This window comes from Dendrobates tinctorius, unplaced genomic scaffold (assembly GCF_039654945.1).
Source record: "Dendrobates tinctorius isolate UK_male_01 unplaced genomic scaffold, ASM3965494v1 ptg000062l, whole genome shotgun sequence".
Lineage (NCBI taxonomy): Eukaryota > Metazoa > Chordata > Amphibia > Anura > Dendrobatidae > Dendrobates > Dendrobates tinctorius.
In genome coordinates, this window is record NW_027361730.1 from 40,687,988 (window position 1) to 40,713,313 (window position 25,326).

General features: G+C 42.1%; 1 protein-coding gene across 4 annotated transcripts in view; it reads left to right on the forward strand.

Annotated features, from left to right (window-relative positions):
- Nucleotides 1-24,858, forward strand: part of LOC141093111 (long-chain fatty acid transport protein 2-like) — a 243,014-nt gene extending 218,156 nt beyond the window's left edge. For all 4 annotated transcript variants that reach the window (XM_073579587.1, XM_073579590.1, XM_073579588.1 and 1 more), the window contains one exon: nucleotides 23,299-24,858. In XM_073579587.1, coding sequence (XP_073435688.1) covers nucleotides 23,299-23,475 — 177 coding nt within the window. In that variant the 3' untranslated portion in view covers nucleotides 23,476-24,858. The remainder of the gene's footprint in view (nucleotides 1-23,298) is intronic.
- Nucleotides 24,859-25,326: the final 468 nt, after the last annotated feature.

The window sequence follows — 25,326 nt, forward strand, 5'->3', positions numbered from 1 at the left end:
TGCCAAATAGTCAGGAACATCATGCGACTGAGGAGAGGTGGAAAAAACCAGAGCCTCACTACAGGCACACCGACAACCCCAACTCACCACAGACACAGATTTCCAATCCAAGACTGGATTATGAATTTGCAACCAGGGAAACCCCAGAACAACGGCATCATGCAGACCATGTAACACCAAAAATCTGCAATTTTCTTGATGGTCTGGGGCGACCCGCATGACCACCTGGGTCCAAAACTGAGGTTTATTTTTCGCCAAAGGAGTAGCATCAATCCCCCTCAAAGGGATAGGCGTCTGCAGAGGTGTCATCGGAAATCCACAACGTTTAGCAAAATCCAAGTCCATTAGGTTTAGCGCTGCTCCCGAATCCACAAAAGCCTTGGCGGAAAATGTGGACAGGGAGCAGATCAGAGTAATAGCCAGAAGAAACTTAGGTTGAACACCACCAACAGAAAACGTGTGTGCAAAGCGTTTCTCTCGTTTAGGACAAACAGAAATAATATGCGAGGCATCTCCACAGAAAAAACACAGCTTATTACGCCTTCTGAACTCCTGACGTTGCGCCTTAGACAAAACTCTATCACATTGCATAGGTTCAGACGTCTGTTCTACCGGTGGCAACACCTCTCGTGTAATCCTGCGTTCCGTTCACGTAAACGCCGATCAACCTGAATGGCTAATGACATAGAATCGTCCAGACGAGAGGGAACAGGAAATCCCACCATAGTATCTTTTACGGCCTCTGACAAACACTTCCGAAAGAGAGCAGCCAAGGCATTATCATTCCAGGTAGTAAGGACCGCCCACTTTCGGAAATTTTGACAGTACAACTCTGCAGAATCTCGACCTTGGTTCAATGCCAACAGGGTCTTTTCAGCCTGATCAATAGCATTAGGTTCGTCATACAACAACCCCAAGGCTTGAAAGAATGCGTTCACATTAGTCAGAATAGGATCATCTGGTTTCAAAGAAAACGCCCAATCCTGGGGATCACCACGCAGCAAAGAGATGACAATTTTAACCTGCTGCGCGGAGCTCCCTGACGAGTTAGGCTTCAAGGCAAAAAATAATTTACAATTATTTTTGAAACTCAAAAATTTAGATCGATCCCCAAAAAATACATCAGGTGTAGGGATCTTTGGTTCAACAGCATGCGAACGAGCAAGGTAGGCGGAAATTCCCCGCACTTCCGCAGCGAGCTGCTCCACACGATCAGACAATTGCTTTATCTCCATTGAGAGAAAAAAAAAAATTCCCCCTATGCCTCAGAGATATAGAGGAAAGAATATGCACACCTTTTTTTTTTTTAAACACAATTCTTTCCTGCTATTGAGTACCCTAGGACCTGCGGTATGGCGGGTGATTCTGTTATGATTGAGTCACCATAGGAGGCAAAAACAGAAATGCTAGCTAAGTCCAGAAAACCAGAGAGGTTGGCAGCTATCGGATCGCAGACCCCTGAACCTATCAACACAACTAGCAGTAGCCGTGGGGGGCTCCTACGATGCCCTAGACCCCTCGATCACAGCCGGAGAACTAAATAGCCCAAAGACAGAAAGGGAAATCTAAACTGCCCCAGAGCAGACCCCAAAGCAAAAGGCAGCCCCCCACATATAATGACGGGGAAGCAAGGAGAAAGAACACAACACAGACAGAAAGATAGACTGAGCAAAGACGGGGCCCAAGCTAACTAGATAGGAAAGGACAGGAAGGCTGCTGTCTGCAATCCGTGAAAAACTCTATGAAAATAAGAGCCAACAGACTGACAGTGAAAAAGGCCCTGAAGACGCTAGGCTTCAAAAAGACTATGTCAGTACTCAGGAATATTCTGAAGACAGAGCAACCGGCAAAAGGAGAATCAGCTCACCCCAGCAGGGAATGGCAGAATCCAGAAAAGCAAGGCAAACAAAAACAAAACACAAATGCTAAAAGACAAAGCAGAAAACTTAGCTTTAGAGGAGCAGGAATCAGACTGGTTTCCTAGAAGTCCACAGAGAAATCACTCGCAGGGCAGAATGGCGTCGGCAGCCTTATATCCAGTCCGTGACTCCTCTCAGCCAGTCATCCTCATTAGGCTCAGGTGCCTGAAAATCAGGCTCATTACCTTCCTTTACCAGAATAGGGAGTTCACCAGACCTCAGTGACGAAGGGGAAAATGAACTCACAACAGAGGCCCCTGCCCCGTCTTTAAGTCATCCCGGCCGGAGTCACCAGCGCAGAGCTTGGCTACAGGAGACGCAGCTGTGCTCCCCCGGCCAGTAACAGCTTCATCATCAGAACCGGCCGTCACCCTGGTCCTGTCAGAGGTTTTGGATGCGGCCTACCCTGCGGCCGCGGTTATGCCGGCATTAGTACTGGCTGCGGCCTGTTTGACAGGCTCTGCGAACTAGTCCTTCGGAAACACGGCTGCTCCCATCCACCACTCGGCCCCAGCGGCTGCTGGGCCGCAGATAACATCGGCCACCTCTGCCCCACGCCCTTTCTCGGCAAAGTCCCGCCCACCGGACTCTGGGACTGGCACGACACCCTCCGTTTGGGTCGTGGAGGTAATTGAGCAGAAGAAGGTCCGGGAGCAGGAGATATGGAGCCTGCTCCACTCCAAGGGGGAGGCTGGCATGGCGGTGGAAAGATCCCGGGGACGACTGGTGTACACCAATGTTGAAAGGGGGTACGGTTTTATCCGTGACAAGACTGGCCAAAAAGTGTATGTAAATGTAGCCTCTGTCCATCATGGCCGGGCCCTGAAAGAAGGGGACTACGTCTCCTACTATAAAGAATACTGCCCCCACGGATATTATGCGGTGGCAGTGCTGGCGGAGCCCGAGGAAAGCGAACCCCCATGAAAAGGACTTGTATGGACACTCTCGGTTCCCCCCAGGAGTTCCATAGCTGTGGAGCCCTCACCTCTGAACACTGAGAGTGGGAAAGACTGTCAGGAGTTCGATGCACCGTTGTGCAGGTCCTATGGACAGCTACGCTGAGAAAGAATTTTGCTGGTGTTATCTGTTATTTTGTTTTCTCTCTTTCTTTCTCTTATCTGTGTCCCTTGAAAAGAAAAATGTGCGAAAATATGTTTGCCTGACAAAGCGGGGATATGAAGAAACGAGAGAGTGTCCAGGTCCAAGGAAGGGGGGAGGAGAACTTGTGATGTTTTACTGTTGTATGTTGAGTTTTGAAGCAATAAGAAAATGAAAAAAATATGAAAATGCGGTACTTGTGATGTTGTACAGTTGTTTTGTTGTATAATATGCACAAGTAAATGCAACAGGTCCGGGTAAGAGAAGGTCTGAGGGACCAAAGGGAAGTGTGAGAGCCGAAAGGGGTCTATGTGTGGAGAAGGTCTGGGAGACCGAGACGCCAACCATGACATGTAACTGAAAGAAAGGTAAAAGAGATGGAAGACATGAGAAAGACAGCCGTCCTAGGTCAGGTCCCCGACACTACGGACACCCCTGAAGGAGGAAGGTGGACGCCGGCAATGATCTGGTAGGTGTGAGGCCTCGACCATGGCATACCAGACAGTGGAAGGTGACAGTAGGGGAGAGTAGGGGAAGGTACACGCCATAGAGAGAAAATGGGTGTACCAAGCCCAATTTGGAAGATGTTGTCATGTGGCGTGTGCGCTGGTGAGTAGCAGTAGGCTGCTTGGAGCATGGTGCTCCCAGTTTGGTTCGGCCCCCGCAGGTAGTGGGTTTGGCCCAACAGCTGGTTCGACAACAGAGTGTAGGTGAAGCTTCAGAACAATGAAGGCAGGGATTACGATTGTCGAGGACGACAGTTGACAAAGGAAGGGGGAGTGTAGGGAAGGTGACCTGACGGACGGACGGACATGTTAAAATAGAGAAAGATAGGTTTGCACAGTTTAGATAGGTGTCAGTTACTACAGTAGGGAAACAGCTGAGAAAGTGTAGTGGACGTGCAGTACCTTGGGTTGACCATTAGAGGGCAGGGAGGAGTGTGAGCAAAGGACTTGACATCAGCTTAGGGCTTAGGAAACCGTTGGTCATGGGGGCGGAGTTACAGGGAACCGGGAATGGTATAAATACTGAGGGAGGGTTTCAGAAGGTTCCAGTCCCCAGGGGGAGCGCAAGTGACAGGAGGACTATGACAGTCTGTGCACTCTGAGGAAAACCAAACCAGGGGGACTGAGAGAGAACGTTAGGGGGGTGGTCCTGACATGAAAGTACCGCAGAATAGACGAGGCACTGAGGTAAAGCATACCGTACTGAGAGAGACTACTGTTCAGTAAAAGTACTGTTGGTTTACGGGCCTAAGGCGGCCACAGTGATGGATCTGACAGGAGCGTCGAAGAGTGAAGAGGGGGTGGTGTATACATACACATCCCCAGTGTAAAGTACGGTGTGCGGGAAGCGGCTCTGGAAACGGAGGGCCGATAAGTAAAGTAGAGTAAAGTGAAGTAAAGTGAAGTGCATTGAAGTGCGGTGTACTGCGGAGGCCGTCAGGTGGACGGCGAAGAGAATAAAACTTGGACCTGTTGTACCCGATATTTGCCTCTATCGTGTCTCTGTTACATCTCTGCGTGGTAAGAGAGGGACCACCCCCCAGCTCGGCCCACAAACCCTACAATGTTCCCATAACTGCATATTAAATTCCTTGCTTCTTCCACATCCCCACACACACACACATTCTCCCTAGCGTAAATAAGAAATGTCCAGCCTGATCACAAAGGACTTTCTTTCCAAGTTTTGAAACTCACCATATTGAGATAGGGATAAGCGAACATGCTCGGTGATAATTGCATAACACTCGAGTATCTGGGTGCTTGGAAGTGCTCGGCAGTCAGTGAGCATTAGCCAGTGTTCAAATTTGAAAAACAAATTGCAGCTCCGCAAGTTTGGCGTCTTTTACCCAGCCAATAGGCATGTGGAAATTGCCTGCCAGTCATTGTAATATGCCATATTACATCATCAGGGGTTATAAAAGGATAGGTGCCGCCACGCTTTGGCACACTGTCGCCACTGCACAGCTTAGAGACAGTTCTTATTTAAGGGAAAGAGAGCTTGTCCAAGGCTGTGTGTGCACAGTTGAACAAACCAGAGTCCTCCAGTTTTGATACTGGTGCTGATTCTGAACCATTGTTCTAACAGCCCTTGTAAGGGCTAAATCTGTTCTTTGCTCTTTGTATCAGGTACATTCTGCATTTAGCCTCGGGAGGAACAGTTGAAGAAGCAGGGAGAGTAGCAGAATACAGTGTCAAGGCAGGGCTTAAGGCTTTGCCGTCTGTTGCTAAATATTTATCTGCTGCATGTGACCAAATTTTTTTATGGACGATGATAAAATTGACTATATTGTCATCCATAGAGTATTTTGTGCTTTGTGGAACATTTCTGTGGCATACAACACTCGATAAAACAGTTGAAACATTTTTTGGATTCAATTACTCATCCACATAGTATTGCGCGCTTTCTGTTACATTAGGGTGGTTTATAATACTCCAAAAAACTTTTGAAAAATTTTTCAAGATTCAATTTTTCATCCATAGAGTGTAACATATAACACTCTTAAAAAAAAAGTATTGATAAATTCTTCTTGATTCAATTGCTCATCCATAGAGTATTACATGCATTGTGGTACATTTTGGTGGTATACAACAATCCAAAAAGCATTGTAAATTTTTTCTGCATTTAATTAGTCATCCAAAGGGTATTAGGTGTTTTCTGTTATATTAGTGTTACATTAGGGAGGTTATAACACTCTAAAAAAGTATTGATAAATTCTTCTTGATTCAATTACTCATCCATAGAGTATTACGTGCTTTGTGATACATTTTGGTGGTATATATAACACTCTAAAAAAGCATTGAAAATGTTTTATTGTTTCAATTACTCATCTATAAAGTATTATGTGCTTTGGGGTACATTGTGTTGATATATAACACTCCAAAAAAGCATTACTTTTTTTCATTGTTTCAGTTACTCTTCCATAGAGTATTATGTACTTTGTGGTACATTTTGGTGTTATATAACACTCAAAAAAAAGTTGAAAATGTTTTATTATTCCAATTACTCATCCATAGGTATTATGTGCTTTTAGTTTCATTTATTTGGTATATAAGACTCCAAAGTAGCATTGAAAAATTCTTCTTCATTCAGTTAGTCATCCATACAGTTTTATATGCTTTCAGTTAAGTTTCAGTGGTATATAACACTCAAAAAAGGCATTGATAATTTTTTCTTGATTCAATGTCTCATGCTTTGTGAAACATATTGGTGGTATATAGCACTCCAAAAAAGCTTTGAAATTTTTTTGATGCTTCAATTACTCATTCATACAGTTTTATGTGCTTTGTGGTACCTTTTTGTGGTATATAACACTCAAATAAAGCGTTGAATTTTTTTCTGGATTCAATTACTCATCCATACAGTATTATGTGCTCTATGGTCCATTTTGGTGATTTATAACACTCCAAAAAAGCATTGAAAATTTTGTTTGGATTCAATTAGTCATCCATAGAGTATTAGGTGTTTTCTGTTATACTAGGTTGGTATATAACACTCCAGAGAGCATTGAAATTTTTTCTGGATTCAATTTCTCATCCATAAAATGTAACATGCTTAGTGGGTGACAAAAATGGCAGAATCCTGCAAAACTCTTAAGGGAGCGACCGGAAAATTATTAGAGCCAGACCAAGCAGAGCTTGCAGAAGCCTTTGGTCCTGAATCTGCTGCTTTCCCTGAACCACCAAGATCCATACCAAGGCTTCAGCCTTTACCGCTGGGGTTCTTGTGGTCTGTGGATGGGAGCGCCAGGATCCAGCAATTGGTGAACAGACTGTAAGGCCTAGACTGGTCGGAGGGAGAAGGAGGCGAACCAGGACCAGGGCTGGGGAAATGCTAATGGGACTACTAGCCCCAAGATATCAACAGTTGGCATTCCGGGGGGAAGTCGTTACGTACTACCTGCAGTGGAGATGGGGGTCCATAGAAGAATTTAGTATCAGTCATCACATCTTGTTCAACCAGCAGGCAGTAGAGATGGAACACTTATCTCGAAGGCTGCAAAAGCTGACAAATTTAGTTCTTCGGTGCTCAGTCCCCAGCTGCCACTATTTCTTCCGGTGTGGCATCCCCACCTTGTACCAGAATGTGTCCAGGAACATTACCTGTGTCCTTACCAATGCAGTTACTGGGATTGTCCACTTAATGACTGGCATGTTGAGAAGCGCTTGTGGCCAGAGATGCTGCACTTGACAAATGGCACTCTGAGTGAAGATTGTGGAGGCTAAGGCCGAGTTCCAACCTGGAACAGAACATGTAATACTGAAGCAGATGAAGGAAGGCCTATCTCTATCAGGCTTTCCTAAATCTCCTACACCAGTTCCTGCACCCCATTCTGTTCCTCCTCATCCTCCATCTCCAAAGTGCTATCTCAGAGCACGTCGTCCACATCAGCTGTAAGCTCTGCAGTACTGCCTCAGCAAACTGACAACAGGTTTTGCTAAAGCTAATTTGCATAGGAGATAAACCGCACACTACAACACCTATTGAAAGGAATAACAGACCAGGCATATTTGTGGCTCTTGCCGCTGAACCCACAAACAAGCATAGTCGTGTGTGATAATGGCCATATTCTGGTGGCAGCTGTGAAGCTTGGGAAGCTCACACATGTACCATGCTTGGCTCACATGCTCAACTTGGTAGTTGAGCAATTTCTGAAAACCTACACTTATTTGCTAGAGCTTCTAGTCAAGGTGCACCACTTCAGAGCCGATTTCTACAAGTCAGCTCCAACTGCCATCGCTCTGGCAGTGCTTCAGCAGCACATGCAAGTACCAGCTCACCGACTGGTGGCAAGGCTTTGTGAGCAGCAGAGGCCAGTTGTGGAATGCTAGTTCGAACACGCCCTTGGTATTCTGGTCACCCTTCGCACATAACTGAAGAGTGGACATGGATGCATGACATTTGTGCAGTTCTCAAAGACTTTGAGGACTCCACAAAGATCGTGCGTGGTGATGACTGTTAGGGATGGTGGAACGCACTAAATATTAAATAACGTAAAGTGTGTTCACCACCCGGGTTCCACCGTGCAGAAGGTGTTATCACTGCTGCTAGATAATGGCGGACGTACAATATGGCGGTATAACGCACACGGGTTGAACGTCACCCGGGTGTGCTGAGCGATCTCTGTTTATTCACAGAGCCGTCTAAGTGCTAAACACAAAAGGCTGAGCCTGTTAACGTCACAGGTCTCAGAGAAGTGCACGTACAGTATATGGTCACAGGGGCTGGGCCCTAGGCAGAGGGTCAGCGTCCATCTAGACCTACCGTGCGTGCGGTGTCGCTACTCTGGACACCAAGAGGAGCTGCAGTCTGCAGCGTGGCGACAGACACTGCCACTAATCGACAATGCCTGGAAGCAGGCGAACTGTCAGACGCTAGCACTGTGGAGGAAGCTATTGTGGCTGTAGCTTGCCACTTGCTGGCGCTGAATCTAAACCTAAGTCCCTATACAAACTCGTAATATCAGAGGGAGGGGATCTTAATGAGTCATTCGCTGGTACATGCATCCATCATCATTCACACAGTTAGCCACTAGAGTCTATACTAGCACATGGCCGAGCGGCCATGCGAACCTTTTATCGCCGGGACCTTCCAGAAGCTTCCAGATCCCTGAGATGGACCAATCAGATCACGAGAAGGACCTGGGCATGTGACTCCTGATCTCCAATGGGAGATCGTCTCGTGAGCATGCCCAGTAGAGTGACGGAGGGACTTAGCCTCTGGAGCGATTTGATGCTGAGCAGTCTGCATTGCTATTGCTGACCCAAAGGTGGCAGCAACAGCCATACCCACAGAGCAGGTCTGGGCAGAGCCTCTGGGATGCAGGGACTGCTGAGCAATCTCCTCTGCGGTCGAAAGATAATGGGAGACCGCAGAATGTGAGGCTCTGGATCCCTGTTGAGCCGCTGCAGGAACCCGACGCCTAACAGATGACACAAACATCAGTGCAACAATCCTGCTTCAGTGCCTACGTAAACAGTCGCTGCTAACAATTAAACATGAAGCTTTGCATGCGGACCAGGTGGAGATGGAAGAAGACTTGTGACAGGGAGACACTAACCAGCCTAGCCTCATCTCATCTGCTCAGTGCGGATTGGGTAACAAAAAGGAGAAGGAAGCTGAGTTCGAGGTGGAACAGGAGTTTGTTGATAGCTACAGAGACCTTTACCCCCACAAGCTTCGTTCCATCTCTACTACATAGGTGAGATGGAGAGTTGTAATGATAGGAGAAACATTGAACTGTTGGCTATAGGGAGGTTCATACATAGGCAGACTTTATGTACTACTGCCTTTCCCTTGACCATCGCATTACATTAACCCCTTTGCTCCCCAAGCCAGTTTTCATCTTCACCTTTTATAATTCTGACCAGTGTCATTTTATGTGATAAAAACTCTGGAAGGCTTCGATGGATCCCACTTATACTCACATTGTTTCTCGTGATATATTGCACTTCATGATAGTGGTAAAAAAAATTTGATATGACATGGGTTTAATTGTGAAAAAAAGGAAATTTGGTGAACATTTTTAAAATTATTATTTTTATGCCTTTAAATCAGAGAAATAAGTCACATAAAATAGTTAATAAATAACATTTCCCACATATTTACTTTACATCAGCATAATTTTTGACCATGATTTTTTTGTTAGTAAGTTATAAAGGTTAAAAGTTGACTAGCAATTTCTAATTTTTCCAACAAAATTTACAAAACAATTTTTTTAGGGACCACATTACAGTTGAAGTGACATTGATGTGTCTATATGACAGAAAATACCAAAAATTGACACCATTCTAAGAACTGCCCCCCTCAAGGTGCTCAAAATCACAATCAAGAAGTTTATTAACCATTCAGGTGCTTCACAGGAATTTTTAGAAGGAAAACATGAACACAATTTTTTTTCACCCAAAATTTTATTTTAGTCTCACATTTTTTTATTTTCACAAGAGTAGCCAGAAATAATTTCTCCAGAGCATGCCGATACGCCATATGTGAAGGAAAACTACTCTTTTGGTGCACAGCAGGGCTCAGAAGGGAAGGAGCGCCACTTGACTTAGTTTTCTGTAATAATTAGTGGACTCCATGTCGCATTTGGAGATCCACTGATGTGCCTAAACAGTGGAAACCCCCCCGCAGTGACCCCATTTTGGAAGCTAGACCCCTCAAGGAATGTATAGTGGGGGAAATAAGTATTTGATCCCTGTAAGTTTGCCCACTGACAAAGACATGAACAGTCTATAATTTTAAAGGTAGGTTAATTTTAACATTCAGTGATAGAATATCAAAAATAAAATCCAGAAAAATATATTGTATAAATTCTATAAATTTATTTGCATTTTGCAGTGAGAAATAAGTTTTTGATCCCCTAACAACCATTATGAGTTCTGGCTCCTTAGAAGTTCAAAATCAACTCATTACCTCCATTAAAGACAGCTCTCTTGCATAGTCACCTTTATAAAAGACTCCTGTCCACAGACTCAATTATTCAGTCAGACTCTAAGCTCTACAACATGGGCAAGACCAAAGAGCTTTCTAAGGATGTCAAGGACAAGATCATAGACCTGCACAAAGCTGGGATGGGCTACAAAACCATAAGTAATACGCTGGGTGAGATGGAGACAACTTTTGGTGCAAAAGTAAGAAAATGGAAGAAATACAAAATGACTGTCAATCGACATTGATCTGGGGCACCATGCAAAATCTCACCTCATGGGGTATCCTTGATCATGAGGAATTTGAGCGATCAGCCTAAAACTACACTGTGGGAACTTGTTAATGATTTCAAGGCAGCTGGGACCACAGTCACCAAGAAAACCATTGGTAACACATTATGCCATAAGGGTATGTGCACACATAGTTTTTTGTCTCTGCGGATTTTGTAGAGAAAACCGCAGGTAAATCCGCAGGACAAAGACCTGCGGTTTTTCTGCGGTTTTGCCCTGCGGTTTTACACCTCATAATGGATGAGGTGTAAAACTGCAGCGTTTCTGCACCAAACAATTGACATGCTGCGTTTTGAAAACCGCAGCAAAACCGCGCGGAAAAAAACGCAGCATGTGCACAGCTTTTTTTTATTTCCATAGGAAATAAAGGTACTGTACAACGCAGCAGAATCTGCTGCGTTCCTGCAGAGCCAAAAACGCTGCGGAAACGCAGCAGAAACCGCAAAGTGTGCACATACCATAAAGGTTTAAAATTTTGCAGTGCCCACAAGGTCCCACCGCTCAAGAAGGCACATGTGCAGGCCCATCTGAAGTTTGTAAATGAACACCTGGATGATTTTGTGAGTGATTGGGAGAAGGTGCTGTGGTCAGATGAGACAAAAATTATGCTCTTTGGCATTAACTAAATACACCATGTTTGGAGGAAGAGAAATGCTACCTGTGACCCAAAGAATGCCGTCCCCACTATCAAGAATGGAGGTGGAAACATTATGGTTTGGGGGTGTTTCTCTGCTAAGGGCACAGGACTACTTCACCGCATCAATGGGAGCATAGATGGAGCCATGTGCCACAAAATCCTAAGTGACAACCTCCTTCCCTCAGCCAGGACATTAAAGATGGGTCGTGGCTGGGTCTTCCAGCAAGACAATGACCCCAAGCATAGAGCCAAGGCAACAAAGGAGTGGCTCAAAAAGAAGCACATTAAAGTCATGGAGTGGCCTAGCCAGTCTCAAGACCTTAATCCCATAGAAAACTTATGGACAGAGTTGAAGCTCTGAGTTGCCAAGTGACAGCCTCAAAATCTGTATGATCTAGAGATGATCCGCAAAGAAGAGTGGACCAAAATTCCTCCTGACATGTGCGCAAACCTCATCATCAACTACAAAAAACATCTGACTGCTGTGTTTGCCAATGATGGTTTTGCCACCAAGTAAGTCTTGCTTAATCAATCACTTATTTCAATTACTTATTTCTCTCTGCAAAATGCAAATAAATATATAGAATTTATACAATGTAATTTTCTGGATTTTATTTTTGATATTCTGTCTCTCAATGTTAAAATTAACCTACCCTTAAAATTATAGACTGTTCATGTCTTTGTCAGTGGGCAAACTTACAAAATCAGCAAGGGATCAAATACTTATTTCCCCCACTGTATCTAGATGCGTGGTGAGCACCTTGAACTCCCAGGTGTTTCACAGAAGTTTATAATGTAAATCCGTGAATATAAAAAAATCTATTTTTCCCACAAAAATTTTATTTTAGCCCTCAGTTTTATATTTTCACAACGGTACTAGGACAAAATGGAACCAAAAAATTGTTGTGCAATTTCTCCTAAGTACACCGATACCCCATATGTGGTCAAAAACTACTTTTGAGGTAAAATGCAAAGGTCAGAAGGGAAGAAGCGCATATTGGCGTTCAGATTTTGCTGGACTGGTTTGAGGGTGCTAATGTCACATTGGCAGAGCTCTTGAGGTGCCATAACAACAGAACCCTCCATAAGTGACCTCATTTTACAAACTACACTTCTCACTGAATTCATCTAGGGGTGCAGTGATCATATTGACACCACAGGTGTGTCACAGAATTTTATACCATTTGGGCAGTGAAAAAAAAAAAATTAAATTTTTGCCACCAAAATTTAGCTTTAGCACCATTTTGCATTTCCACAAGGGAAAATTGGCAAACATGGCACCAAACTTTGTCCCATAATATCTGCTGATTGTAGACATACCCCATATGTGGCTGTACTGTACTGAATAACCACACGGAGAGACTCGGGAGGGACGGGGCACTGTTTTCCTCCTGGAGTGCAGATTTTCCTACAATAATTTACAGACTCCATACACCAAGCCTTTAAGTGCTAGAAAATCAGAATCCCCCTTTAGTGACCTTATTTTGAAATGTTACCCCTTTGGGAATTCATTTACAGGTGTAGTGACGATTTTGATTCGATGGGTGTTTTCCAGAAACAAAAAGCAGTGTATGTTGTGGAGTGAAAATTGCAAACTGCCATTCTAGTGCTCATACATTGTAGTGCCCATATAATGAAGTCCCCAGTATGTTGTAGTCCCCAGTATGTTGTAGTCCCCAGTATGTTTAAAAAACTGGAGTCTGAACTGAGAAAGTAAGCTAATATGTATGCACAATGTAAGTGCATATTAACACATGACCATTAACCAGAGAAAACAAAAAGCAAAAAACACAAATATCCTGAACTAAAAAGTAAAAAATAAACTGCAAATAATACATAAAGGTAATAATAATAATAATAATAAGGGTATTTAGTAAACATAATTTTGATCAAAATAATGTACAAGCCATCCCGCCACGTCACGGCAACCCTTGTGGGACAGTCCCTACTCTAGTATTTAAAACCTTTTCACTTGCCAAGTGACGTGAATGTGAACAAGGATCGAGCGACTGAACCACTAGTAAAACCATAGGCCAGACAGGATGGTTTTCCCAGCTCAGAAAGAGGGCGGTCACACCCATATATGCACAGAATGCACAATAAAATGAATAAAAAACTGGAGTCTGAACTGAGAAAGTAAGTTAATGTGTATGCACAATGTAAGTGCATATTAACATATGACCATTAACCAGAGAAAACAAAAAGCAAAAAACACAAATATCCTAAACTAAAAAGTAAAAAATAAACTGCAAATAATGCATAAAGGTAATAATAATAATAAGGGTATTTAGTAAACATAATTTTGATCAAAATAATGTACCCTTATTATTATTATGCCACTGGCAACGATCAGGGGCACGCACTGAGTACCGGATGTCAGCTGTCAGAATCAGCAGACAACCGGTGGCAATATGAATACGTCCAAGGTTGTAAAGGGGTTAATCTTGGCCAAAAAAAGAGTACTGGTTGTTCACTCTGCTAGACCCATGCTACAAGGAGAACTTTGCATCTCTCCTTCCTGAGATGGCGAGGTCTACTAAAATGGTGCTAATCCAGAAGGCCATTGAGGAAAATATATTGAGGAAATTCTCATCGGACAATGTTAGCAGCAGAGGGCAAGCTTCCTTGTCCAACCAAGGAGGAGAGGCCAGGGAGACAAACATCAGATACAGTAGAGGAAGATGTACACTGTCAAAAGCCTGGGCAAATTTCATGACACCCTCCCAGCATCAAGGCCCTGATTACTGAGTGTTTTTGACTTTTTGATAAGGAAGGAAAAATTTTTAAAGATGATCAAGCAATACCTGGACAACAAAATCAGCATACTGCCTTAATCCCCAGTGACCTTAAGCTATTAGGTCTCAAAGCTGGACACCTGGGATGAGCTGACCCGCTATGCTCTGGAGGTGTTGTGTTGCCCTGCTGATAGCGTCTTGTCTGAGTGGGTTTTTAGTGCCGCCGGGGGGGTCTAAGCAGACATTTGCTTTCACCTGTCAACAGAAAGTGCTGAAGGCTCACTCTGATAAAAAATAACAAAGCATGGATTAGCCCCAACTTTTCCATACCACCAGATGACAGCAGGACATGAAGTGTTTTCAATTTTCAAAATTTGAATGAGACCTGATAGTTTTTGTCTTCAAGGGTTTATGAATGACCACAAGATCAACAAAGCAGAACAGCTGCACTTAAAATAGGCTGAACTAAATGGACATAAGGTCTTCCTTCAGCCTTCAAAACTATGTTACTATGTTAATATTATCCTCATTATTATTTTTTTTCATGGCTTTGCATTTTGTACAGAGACTTTATGAATGTAAGAGCACATCAACTACACTTTCTTAACATTTGAATGAGGTCCTCCAGTTGTTGCCTTCAAGGATCTATGCATTAGCCTCCTTATCATTTTTTCCTGGCTTTCCACTATGTGCAAAGCCTTTATAAGGGCAGGAGTACCACAACTGCACTTTATTTACAATATTCATATGAGGTACTATGGTCGGGGCCTTCTTGTGTGTGTGTATGACCCTGCTTGTAATTTTTGTCAGGCTCTGAGTGTAGAAGTGCCACAACTATACTTTGTTGACAATATTTGAATGGGGTACTACAGTTCGTGCCTTCATTGGTGTATGGATGATCCTGCTTGCAATTTTTGGCTGGCTTTGCACTTAGTGCACAGCCTTTTTGAGTCTAGGAGTACCACTACATAACAATTTGAGCAGAATGAGCATGAGGTCCTCCTTTATGTGTAATACAGGGTGTATCTGAGTTCCTCTTCCATCTCAGTTTTGGAAGTTCTTGCTGCCTTCATAAATTACACTGAAATTTCCAATATTTTTCTAAAAATTTCAATTTTGGTTTCCTTAACCCCTTTCTGACATCGGACACAATATTCTGTCCATGTGACCTGGGACTATTTGACAATCGATGTAATATTACATCATTTTTTAATGTGACACTGTGACCAAAGTCGTGGTGATCGCATTAAAATACTGCAGCCATCTTATCTCTGGGTAGATGTCGTCATCCTGGGGGATGTCACTGCCCTCTCTCAACCACGATCGCTGTGATTGGCTGTTCAATTTTGAACAGCCAATAGCAACAATTCTCAGTGTTTCAAGCAATCAGATTGCCTGAAACACTGATGTCACAGCCTATGATCGGTGCTCCAAGAGCAGCAATCATAGGCTGCGGCCTGGCAACACTAGGTATGGCCTGGACCCACTCTGATTGGTGCGATCAATGATTACATCGATCATGCCAATCACAGGGCACAGCCACGGTGTGACCGTGTTGTGACCTGGCTGTGCCCTGGATGTGACCTGCCTTGGATCTGAGCTGTAACAGTACCGATCCTATACTGGTGCCTGGCAATGCCAGCATCACTAGGGTCAGCTCTTATTGGTGTGATTGATGTCATTATCGATCCACCAATGACAAGGCACAGCAACGGTGTGACTGCTCTGTGACATGTCTTTGACCACGCTGCAGGTCCTCACAGTAGCTGAGGATTTCTGCAGAGTGGTCACGCTACAGGATCTGCGCTGTGCTGAGCCTTGTGACACCACAATCCCTCACTGATGAAGAAAGAAGAAAGAACAATGAACAGAGAAAAAAGAAGACAAGACAGAAGAAAGAAGAGAGACAACAACTGTAAGTGTTTTGATCCCTGCCTGATCTCTCCTCATCCACCCCAATCTCCTGTTTCCCATCTTTTTACCCCCTCCACCCACCTTTGGGCACATCCAGCAGCTGCCGAGCTCGTGCCTGCTGTTTCCACTTTTCTTTTGCACCCCCCTTTTGAGTCATCTTCGTGCACACATCCAGCAGCCGCCAAGCTTTGATTAGTGATGCAGTTCTTTCATTAGAGCTCGTGCCTGCTGTTTTACACACTTTTCTTTTTCACCACTTCCGTGCGCACATCCAGTAGCCACCGAGCTTTGATTAGTGACGCAGTTCACTCGTCAGAGCTCGTGTCTGCTGTTTTACACTATTCTTTTTACTGACTTTTTTTCTCCCCGCTTGCTGCTTTTTTCTTTTTCTTTTCAAACAAAAAAGTGTACACCAAGCACTGTCTCACACACTCAACTAAATAAAGTACTGACACAATCACCACATACATGAAGAAAAATGTTGCACCATTCATTCCAAAAACGCTATTCAGTGGAGGAGGCATATGCTTGCCTTGCCTTCGACACTGATAGCAAGGGAGAGGATCCCACATTTCTTTTTTTTCAGATTAGTCCTTCTCGTCCTTGACCTCTTCCTCATCCTCTTCCTCCTCATTGTCTTCATCCTCAGGTGCTGCTGAACCACCACCCAGACATCCCAGGACTTGAAGGTGAAGCAGCTCCCCCCTATTCCAGAAGATGAACCAGCAACCTCCATTACTGACTCCGTATGGACATCGCAACCCGAAAATTATGAGCCACTGATTCCTGAATTTGTGGCACAATCAGGAATCAAGTTTGACACCAAAGTCTTTTTCTCTGAGAATTTTGTTAACCTCATGGTAGGCCAAACTAATTTGTACATTCAGAAATTTTTGGCACAAAACCATGATTCATAGAGTCATATAATCATAATCAAAGAATCATAATTTTCTAACGGGTCTCCTGTAGATGCAGTTGAAATGATGCTGTTTTGGGGCCTGGTCTTTCACATGGGGATCTTGAAGAAGCCAGAACTTTAGCAATATTGGAGTGCTGATGTTTTATACAACACTCCAGTGTTCTGAATGGTCATGGCCCGGACACATTTGAGACCATCCACAAATTCCTCCATTATACCGATAATGCATGGTGTCCTCCCTGAGATGACCCCAAATGTGTCCGGCTGTTCAAAGTTCGGCCGGTCAATCGAAAAATTCAACGAAAAGTTTGCTGAAGTGTACATGCCCCAAAGGGACATCTGCGTGGATGAGTCCCTAATTAATTTCAAGGGGAGGCTCAAATTCTGTCAGTACCTGCCCAGTAAGAGGGCCAGGTACAGAATTAAACTCTATAAGCTGTGTGAGAGTACCTCAGGGTACACCCACAGGTTTAGAGTTTATGAAGGGAAGAACACCTGTATTCAGCCCCCTGAATGCCCCCCTGTCCTGGGAGTGAGTGAGAAAATGTTGTGGAATTTGGTGCACTCACTGCTGGATAAACGTTATCACCTCTACTTGGATAACTTTTATACCAGCATCCCACTCTTCAAAGCCCTCTCTGCGTGAGGTATCGCAGCCTGCGGTACTGTCTGCAAAAATCAGAGAGGCCTCCCAAAAACGCTAATTGGGCAGATGCTCAGAAGGGGTGACAGCAGAACTCAATGTAGCAACCACCTGCTGATGGTCAAGTACAAGGACAAGAAGGATGTCTTTTTCTTGACCACCATACATGGTGATGGCAGCACCCTCAGCACTGTGCGAGATACATCTGCACTGGTCTACAAACCGGACTGTGTACTGGGGTACAACGAAAACATGGGGGGCATTGATCTTAATGATCAAGCCCTCCAGCCGTACAGTGCTTTGAAAAGCCAAGGTGTGGCACAAGAAGCTGGCCTTGCACATCGTACAGATGGCAATGCTCAATGCTTTCCTGCTGTCCTAATGTGCTGGCCAAACCGATACGTCGTACCTTCAGTTCCAGCAGCTAGTGATCAAGACCTTAATCTTTGGAGATCAGGAAGGAGCGGGCCCCAGTCCTTCCGAAGCTGAAGTTTCTCATACCATATTAGTTCAACATTTCCCGGGGAAGGTCCCTCAAAGTGGAAAAACAGGTAAGTCGCAAAAAAGGTGCCCAGTGTTTTACAAAAGGGGAATAGGACAACATTTATCAATGCAGCACCTGCCCCAATTAATCTGGCCTGTAATTGAAAGAATGCTTCAGACTGTACCACACCTCAATGTACTGCTAAATTCATTTCTGACTTACACAACTTACGTATGACAACCTGACAAACACTACACAACTCACGTATGCCACTACATTATAAAATTCACATACCAGGAAACAGTAGATTAGTTCCAAAAAGGGGTCACTTATTGGGCATTGCAACTGAGTAGGCACATCACAGGTCAAGGAAATTCTTATCCTCTCTTGCTGACAAATTTATCTTCCAAAAGGTAAAGGAGAAAACAAGGGGAACTGCTACCTTTGATCTAATCCTTATAAACAGGGAGGAAATGGTTGAGGAGGTAAAAGTGGCTGGGACCCTAGGAGGTAGCGACCATGCTATTTTAGAATTTTGGATAACTAGAGGCGGAAGACCTGTGAAGACTCAGACGTCAAGGTTAGATTTCAGAAAGGCAGATTTTAAGGGATTCAGAAAGAGAATTGGAGGGATCCAATGGCTGGATATCCTTAAAGACAAAAATGTCCAGGAAGGATGGGAAATCTTGAAAAATGAAATTCTCAAAGCACAGTTGTTAACAATTCCAAAAAGAGGGAAGAATAGGAAGCATTTAAGGAAACCAGGATGGATGAACACAGAACTTAAGCACATGCTAAAAAGGAAGAAAAAAATGTTTATAAAATGGAAAGAGGGAGGCATATCTAAAGAAGAATATAATGCTGTCTGCAGAACCTGCAGGGCACAAATCAGATTATCTAAAGCTGAAAATGAATTGAGGCTTGCAAGAGATGTCAAAAGCAATAATAAAGGATTTTGGGGATATGTCAAAAGTAAAAGAAAAGTCAAAGATGCTATAGGATTTTTACAGGAGGAAAATGATGAAATGGTAAGACAGGATGTTGAGAAGGCTGAACTTTTAAATTCCTATTTTGCATCTGTTTTCTCTCAGAAAGGAAATGTAACCAACTGTTATTCACTGTCCTATTAAGGGAATAGAAGAATCCAGGATATCTATAAACAGAAAGATAGTGAGGAAATACTTAGCTAACCTAAATGAATTCAAGTCTCCAGGTCCAGATGAATTACACCCCAGAGTACTGAAGGAGATAGCAGAAGAAATTTTTGAACCCCTCTCCATAATCTTTGAAAATTCTTGGAGAACAGGAGAAATGCCAGAAGACTGGAGAAGAGCAAATGTTGTTCCTATCTTCAAAAAGGGGAAGAAGGTGGACCCAGGCAACTATAGGCCGGTGAGTCTGACTTCTATACCAGGAAAGATCTTTGAACAAATTATTAAACAACATGTATGTCAATACCTGGATAAGAATGAAGTGATTAAACAGAGTCAGCATGGGTTTGTAACTAATAAGTCATGTCAGACTAATTTAATTTCCTTCTATGACGGTATTACTGATTAGGTGGATCAAGGAAATGCTGTAGATATAGTATATCTTGACTTCAGCAAAGCATTTGACAAAGTCTCTCATACAATCCTTATTGAAAAGATGACTAAGTATGGAATGGACAAGGCAACTGTAAGTTGGATTCATAACTGGCTTAGTGATCGGACCCAAAGAGTGGTCGTAAATGGCTGCACATCCAGTTGGAAGAATGTGTCAAGTGCGGTACCACAGGGCTCTGTCCTGGGCCCTGTATTGTTCAACATCTTTATCAACGATTTAGATGAAGGAATTGAGGGTAAACTGATTAAATTTGCTGATGACACAAAGCTAGGAGGGATAGCTAATACTAAAGCAGAGAGAGAGAGGATTCAAAAAGATTTAAATAAACTGGAGAAGTGGGCAGCAACTAACAGAATGGTTTTTAACAGGGAGAAATGCAAAGTACTACATCTGGGCAATAAAAATGAAAAAAGCATATATAGAATGGGAGGAATAGGGCTAAGTGACAGCACATGTGAAAAAGACTTGGGTATACTAATAGATCACAGACTGAATATGAGTCAACAGTGTGATGCAGCAGCAAAAAAGGCAAATGCAATTCTAGGATGTATTAACAGAAGCATACAGTCTAGATCACGTGAAGTAATTATTTCCCTCTACTCCTCTTTGGTCAGGCTTCATCTGGAATATTGTGTCCAATTTTGGGCACCACATTTTAAAAAAGACATCAACAAACTGGAGCAAGTTCAGAAAAGAGCGACCAGAATGGTGACCGGTCTGCAAACCCTGTCTTATGAGGAAAGGTTGCAGGATTTGGGAATGTTTAGTTTGCAAAAAAGAAGACTGAGAGGAGACTTAATAGCTGTCTACAAATATCTAAAGGGCTGTCACATTGTAGAAGGATCAACTTTATTCTCATTTGCACAAGGAAAGACTAGAAGCAATGGGATGAAGCTGAATGGGAGGAGACACAGATTAGATATTAGAAAAAACTTTTTGACAGTTAGAGTGATCAATGAGTGGAACAGGCTGCTACGAGAAGTGGTGAGTTCTCCTTCAATGGAAGTCTTCAAACAGAGGCTGGACAGCCATCTAACTGGGATGATTTAGCGAATCCTGCTTTGAGCAGGGGGTTGGACCAGATGGCCCAGGAGGTCCCTTCCAACTCTACGATTCTATGATTCTATGATTCTATGATCATCTAGTTTCCAAAATAGGGTCAATTGTGGGGGGTTTCTACTGTTTAGGCACATCAGGGGCTCTGCAAATGAGGTATGATGCCCGTAGACCATTCCAAGTCTGCATTCCAAAACGTCACTACTTCCCTTCAGAGCCATGATGTGTGCCGAAACAGTAGTTTTCTTCCACATATTGGGGTATCAGCGTACGCAGGACAAATTGATTAACAACTTTTGGGTTCTAATTTCTCCTGTTACCCTTGTGAAAATAAAAAATTGGGAGCTAGAAAATCATTTTTGTGGGAAAAAAATATGATTTGTTATTTTCACGGTTCTATATTATAAATTTTAGTGAAATACTTGGGGGTTAAAAGGGCTTACCACACATCTAGATAAGTTCTTTGGGGGTCTAGTTTCCCAAATGGGGTCACTTGTGGTGGATTTCCACTGTTTAGGCACATCAGGGTCTCTCCAAATGCAATATGGCGTCCAATCTCAATTCCAGCCAATTTTACATTGAAAAAGTCAAACAGCATTCCCCGCACATATGGGGTATCGGCGTACTCAAGATAAATTGGACAACGATGTTTGGGGTCCAATTTCTCCAGTTACCCTTTAGAAAATAAAACATGGGGGACTAAAAAATAATTTTTGTGGAAAAAATATGATTTTTTTATTTTTACAGCTGTACATCATAAACTTTTGTAAAACATTTGGAGTTCAAAGTGCTCACCACATATCTAGATAAGTTCTTCTTCTTGTGGGGGTTGCCTCTGCTTAGGCACATCAGGGGCTCTCCAAATACAACATGGTGTCCGATCTCAATTCCAGCCAATTTTGTGCTGAAAAAGTCAAATGGTGATCCTTCTCTTCCGAACTCTGCCGTGCGTTTAAACAGTGGTTATTCCCCATATATTGGGTATCTGCATGTTCAGGAGAAATTGCATTACAAATTTTGGGGTTCATTTTTTCTTGTTACCTTTGTGAAAATAAACAAAATTAGTCTAAAGTTACATTTTAGTGAAAAAAAAAGTTAAATGTTCATTTTTTCCTTTCACATTCCTATGAAGTGCCTGAAGGGGGTTAATAAACTTCTTGAATGTGGTTTTGATCAGCTTCATAGGTGCAGATTTTAGAATGGTGTCACTTTGGGTATTTTCTGCCATATAAACCACTCAAAGTGACTTCAAATGTGAGGTGGTCCCTAAAAAAATGTTTTTGCAAATTTTGTTGTAAAAATGAGAAATCAATGGTCAACTTTTAAGTTTAACCCTTATAACTTCCTAACTAAAAAAAAATGTTTCAAAAATTGTGCTGATGTAAAGTAGACATATGGGAAATGTTATTTTATGAACTATTTTGTGTGACATATTTCTCTGATTTAAGGGCATAAAAATTCAAAGTTTGAAAATTACTAAGTTTTCCAAATTTTCGCCAAATTTCTGTTTTTTTACACAAATAAACACAAGTTCTATCGAAAAATCTATACCACTAACGTGAAGTACAATATGTCATGAAAAAGAAAACTCAGAATCACCAGGATCCTTTAAAGCGTTCCAGAGTTATAACCTCATAAAGGGACAGCAGTCAGAACTGTAAAAATTGGCCTGGACATTAAAGTGCAAACCATCCTCAGGGGTAAAGTTGTTAAATTAATATTTTTTAAAATCTTTTTTAAATTTTGCCTAATTTACAAGTCAAGGTGAGGGTCCTGCCATTGCGGGCTTACAGTCTACAGGATAATGGAGAAGGAGACAGTAACATTTTGAACATTCATTCCATCAATCGACACTTGGGATCAGGATCGAAAATGTGCTCTTTTAGGGCAGACTGGATCATACATTATGGTCGTACCTATGCACCATATCCTTTCACATTTTTTTTCTTTTTTGAATTTCAATGGACATGGGTCTTTTTTCAACCAATCTATCTATATAACTATGAAGTTAGATGTGCGACATGTTTGGAAGTAGCGCTGTGCATACACTTCCAGGAGGAATAGCAGAGGAGTGGCACAATGCAGCGTGCTTACAATAGCCTTTTTTTAGTAATATAAATATGTAGTAAAAAGAAACAGAACAGGCTACTGTTCCTTTTCACTTTAGAACAATTATTTCCGTTAGTGGCACTAGTGAAACTGGTAGGATATTTTTTGGCTTAGGTCTGCACCAGTGAGAGGCCCCATCATGATTCTGTTAGGAGCCTTTCACCTATTGGAATTTTGCCCAGTTTTAATGTTTTAAATTTGCATGAAATATGGAATCCAAATGAAAACATTCTATAATGCATTAAGAAGACTCTTTTTATGGAATAGATTCATGGGATAGATTTTTTTCTAATCTTCTATTATAAGTAGTGATATACGGTAAAAATCACAAAAGCTTGTCTGTAAAGTAAGTAAGCATACTGTAATCTTATAATAACTCATTATGTAGAATCTATTGCGTGAATGTGACACTGCTGTTTTGTAACTACATGTTTCTCTTTGTTTAACCTCGACAGGATGCCTTACCAGTCAATGGCACTTACAAGCAATATAAAATGGGACTGGTCAATGATGGTTTCAATCTGTCCTGTATTAAAGATCCACTATACTTCTTGGATGATACCGATAGAACCTACAGGCCACTGGATCTCAAGATTTACAATGATATTTTAGGACAGAAAATTAAACTTTAGAATGATGAAAGGGATTTGTAAAATTGTTAGTATTCACTGTTTGGAAAGATTTAAGCCCTGAATCCTTAATATAGTCATTTTACATTTCAGTCTTGAAGATGCTCCAAATTCAGGCGTGCACCACTTGCTGAATTTGAAGTATCTTTCAAATGCTGTACACCACCACAAGAATCGACTGGAGTATATTTCTATCATAATATACGCCATCATATACACCACCTCCCTCCACCCACTTAAAAAAAAATTGGCAACAATTTAAGGTGTTATCCAATTTTTTTGCTAAAAGAATCTGAATCCTCAAAGCGTGTACACCTTACACCATATGGATTCTCTAGTGCCTGTGGCAAAACCAGGTGGTCATGTGACTACAAGTAGGCGATTTGTACATTTCTAGCCACATTCTGACTAGACATGCTTGTTCTTGCTCAATACCATTGAATTAAGCAAGGCCATGCATGTCTCATTGTGACCACATACAGTATAAGCATATGGAATACTTGAAGTTATGTGGCCACCTGGTCTCTCCACAGACATCGGAGAATCCAGTCAGTGTGCGGTTTGTGTGCTGGGAGGATTCAGAGTTTTGCAGTCATATAGTGTGACTGCAGACTTTTACCAAAAGACTGGACGGCCCCTTTAAGTAGTTTTACTCCAGAACACTGGCAAAAAACACTTAGTATTTCAAATATTAAAGGGTTGTTCCAATCTTAGCTTTTCGAGGCTGAGACAAGAGTAACTCCATCTAGGTACCAGGTGGAGGCTACAGAAAAATTCAAATGTGGATGACCTATGCTGTTTCAATAACTCTGAGTTATTAAAGAATTTCAGAAACAACATAGCTCTCTGCACTAAGCTGTTTTCGCAGCGCCACTTCATTTTATAAGCGCAGAATCAGAATAGTGGCTCTGTGGTTAGCACTGTTGCTTTGCAGTGCAGGGGTCTTGGGTTCAAATGGGTTTGTTTGTTTTTCCCATATTTGTGTGGGTTTCCTGTGAGTACTCCAGTTTCCACCTACACTCCAAAAACATTCTGATAGGGAAGGTATTGTGAGCCTTAATGGGGAACATGTTGAAAATGTCTGTAAATGATGCAGAATATGTTGCCATTACATAAAAACATGATAGATGCTTTGTTTCCGTAGCCCAAGCTCAGGTGGTCAACTCCAGGATGGATTTTTTTCCATTTCAGCTGTGAAACTAACAAATTGTAGAAATGTTCTTCACACAGCAGTATAAAAAAAAGAAGATATTTGGGTTGTAAAAATCAGTGATAATATTGCTTGATTTGGTAACTTGGAATTCAAAGTATTTCCAGGGGTATAATGCGAAAGTGCTTGTATTAATGAAATGCCATGATAAACATTAAAATTTACATAAAAAACAATTCCATATCTGCTGGCTATTGTTTTAATCTATTAATTATGGGTGAAAAAATAAACTGTAGAACCAACAAAATATATTAAAAAAGCTGGTAACAATAGTATAAAATTCAATTTATTAATTAAATTGATTGAAAACATATACTAAAAATTGTAAAACACAAAGGACAAAATAAAAGGTGTATTATAAAAAAGAGATGGAGGGATGTGCCATAATTGGAAGTTACAATACTAGATCATTGAATTTATTAATAATAACAGATGTAATAGTGCACTGCACATACAAATTGGTATAAACACTTGATTAATTGATAATAATGAAGAAAGATCTTAGTAGATATAAATATAAATGTCTAGTGACCAATGAGTAGTCACTGGTCACCAGATACTGTATGTATAATTACATCTATTCAGATGTTTATTCATTTTTAATCATACATTTATACCTATTCGTATACGCAGTGCACTTAAAT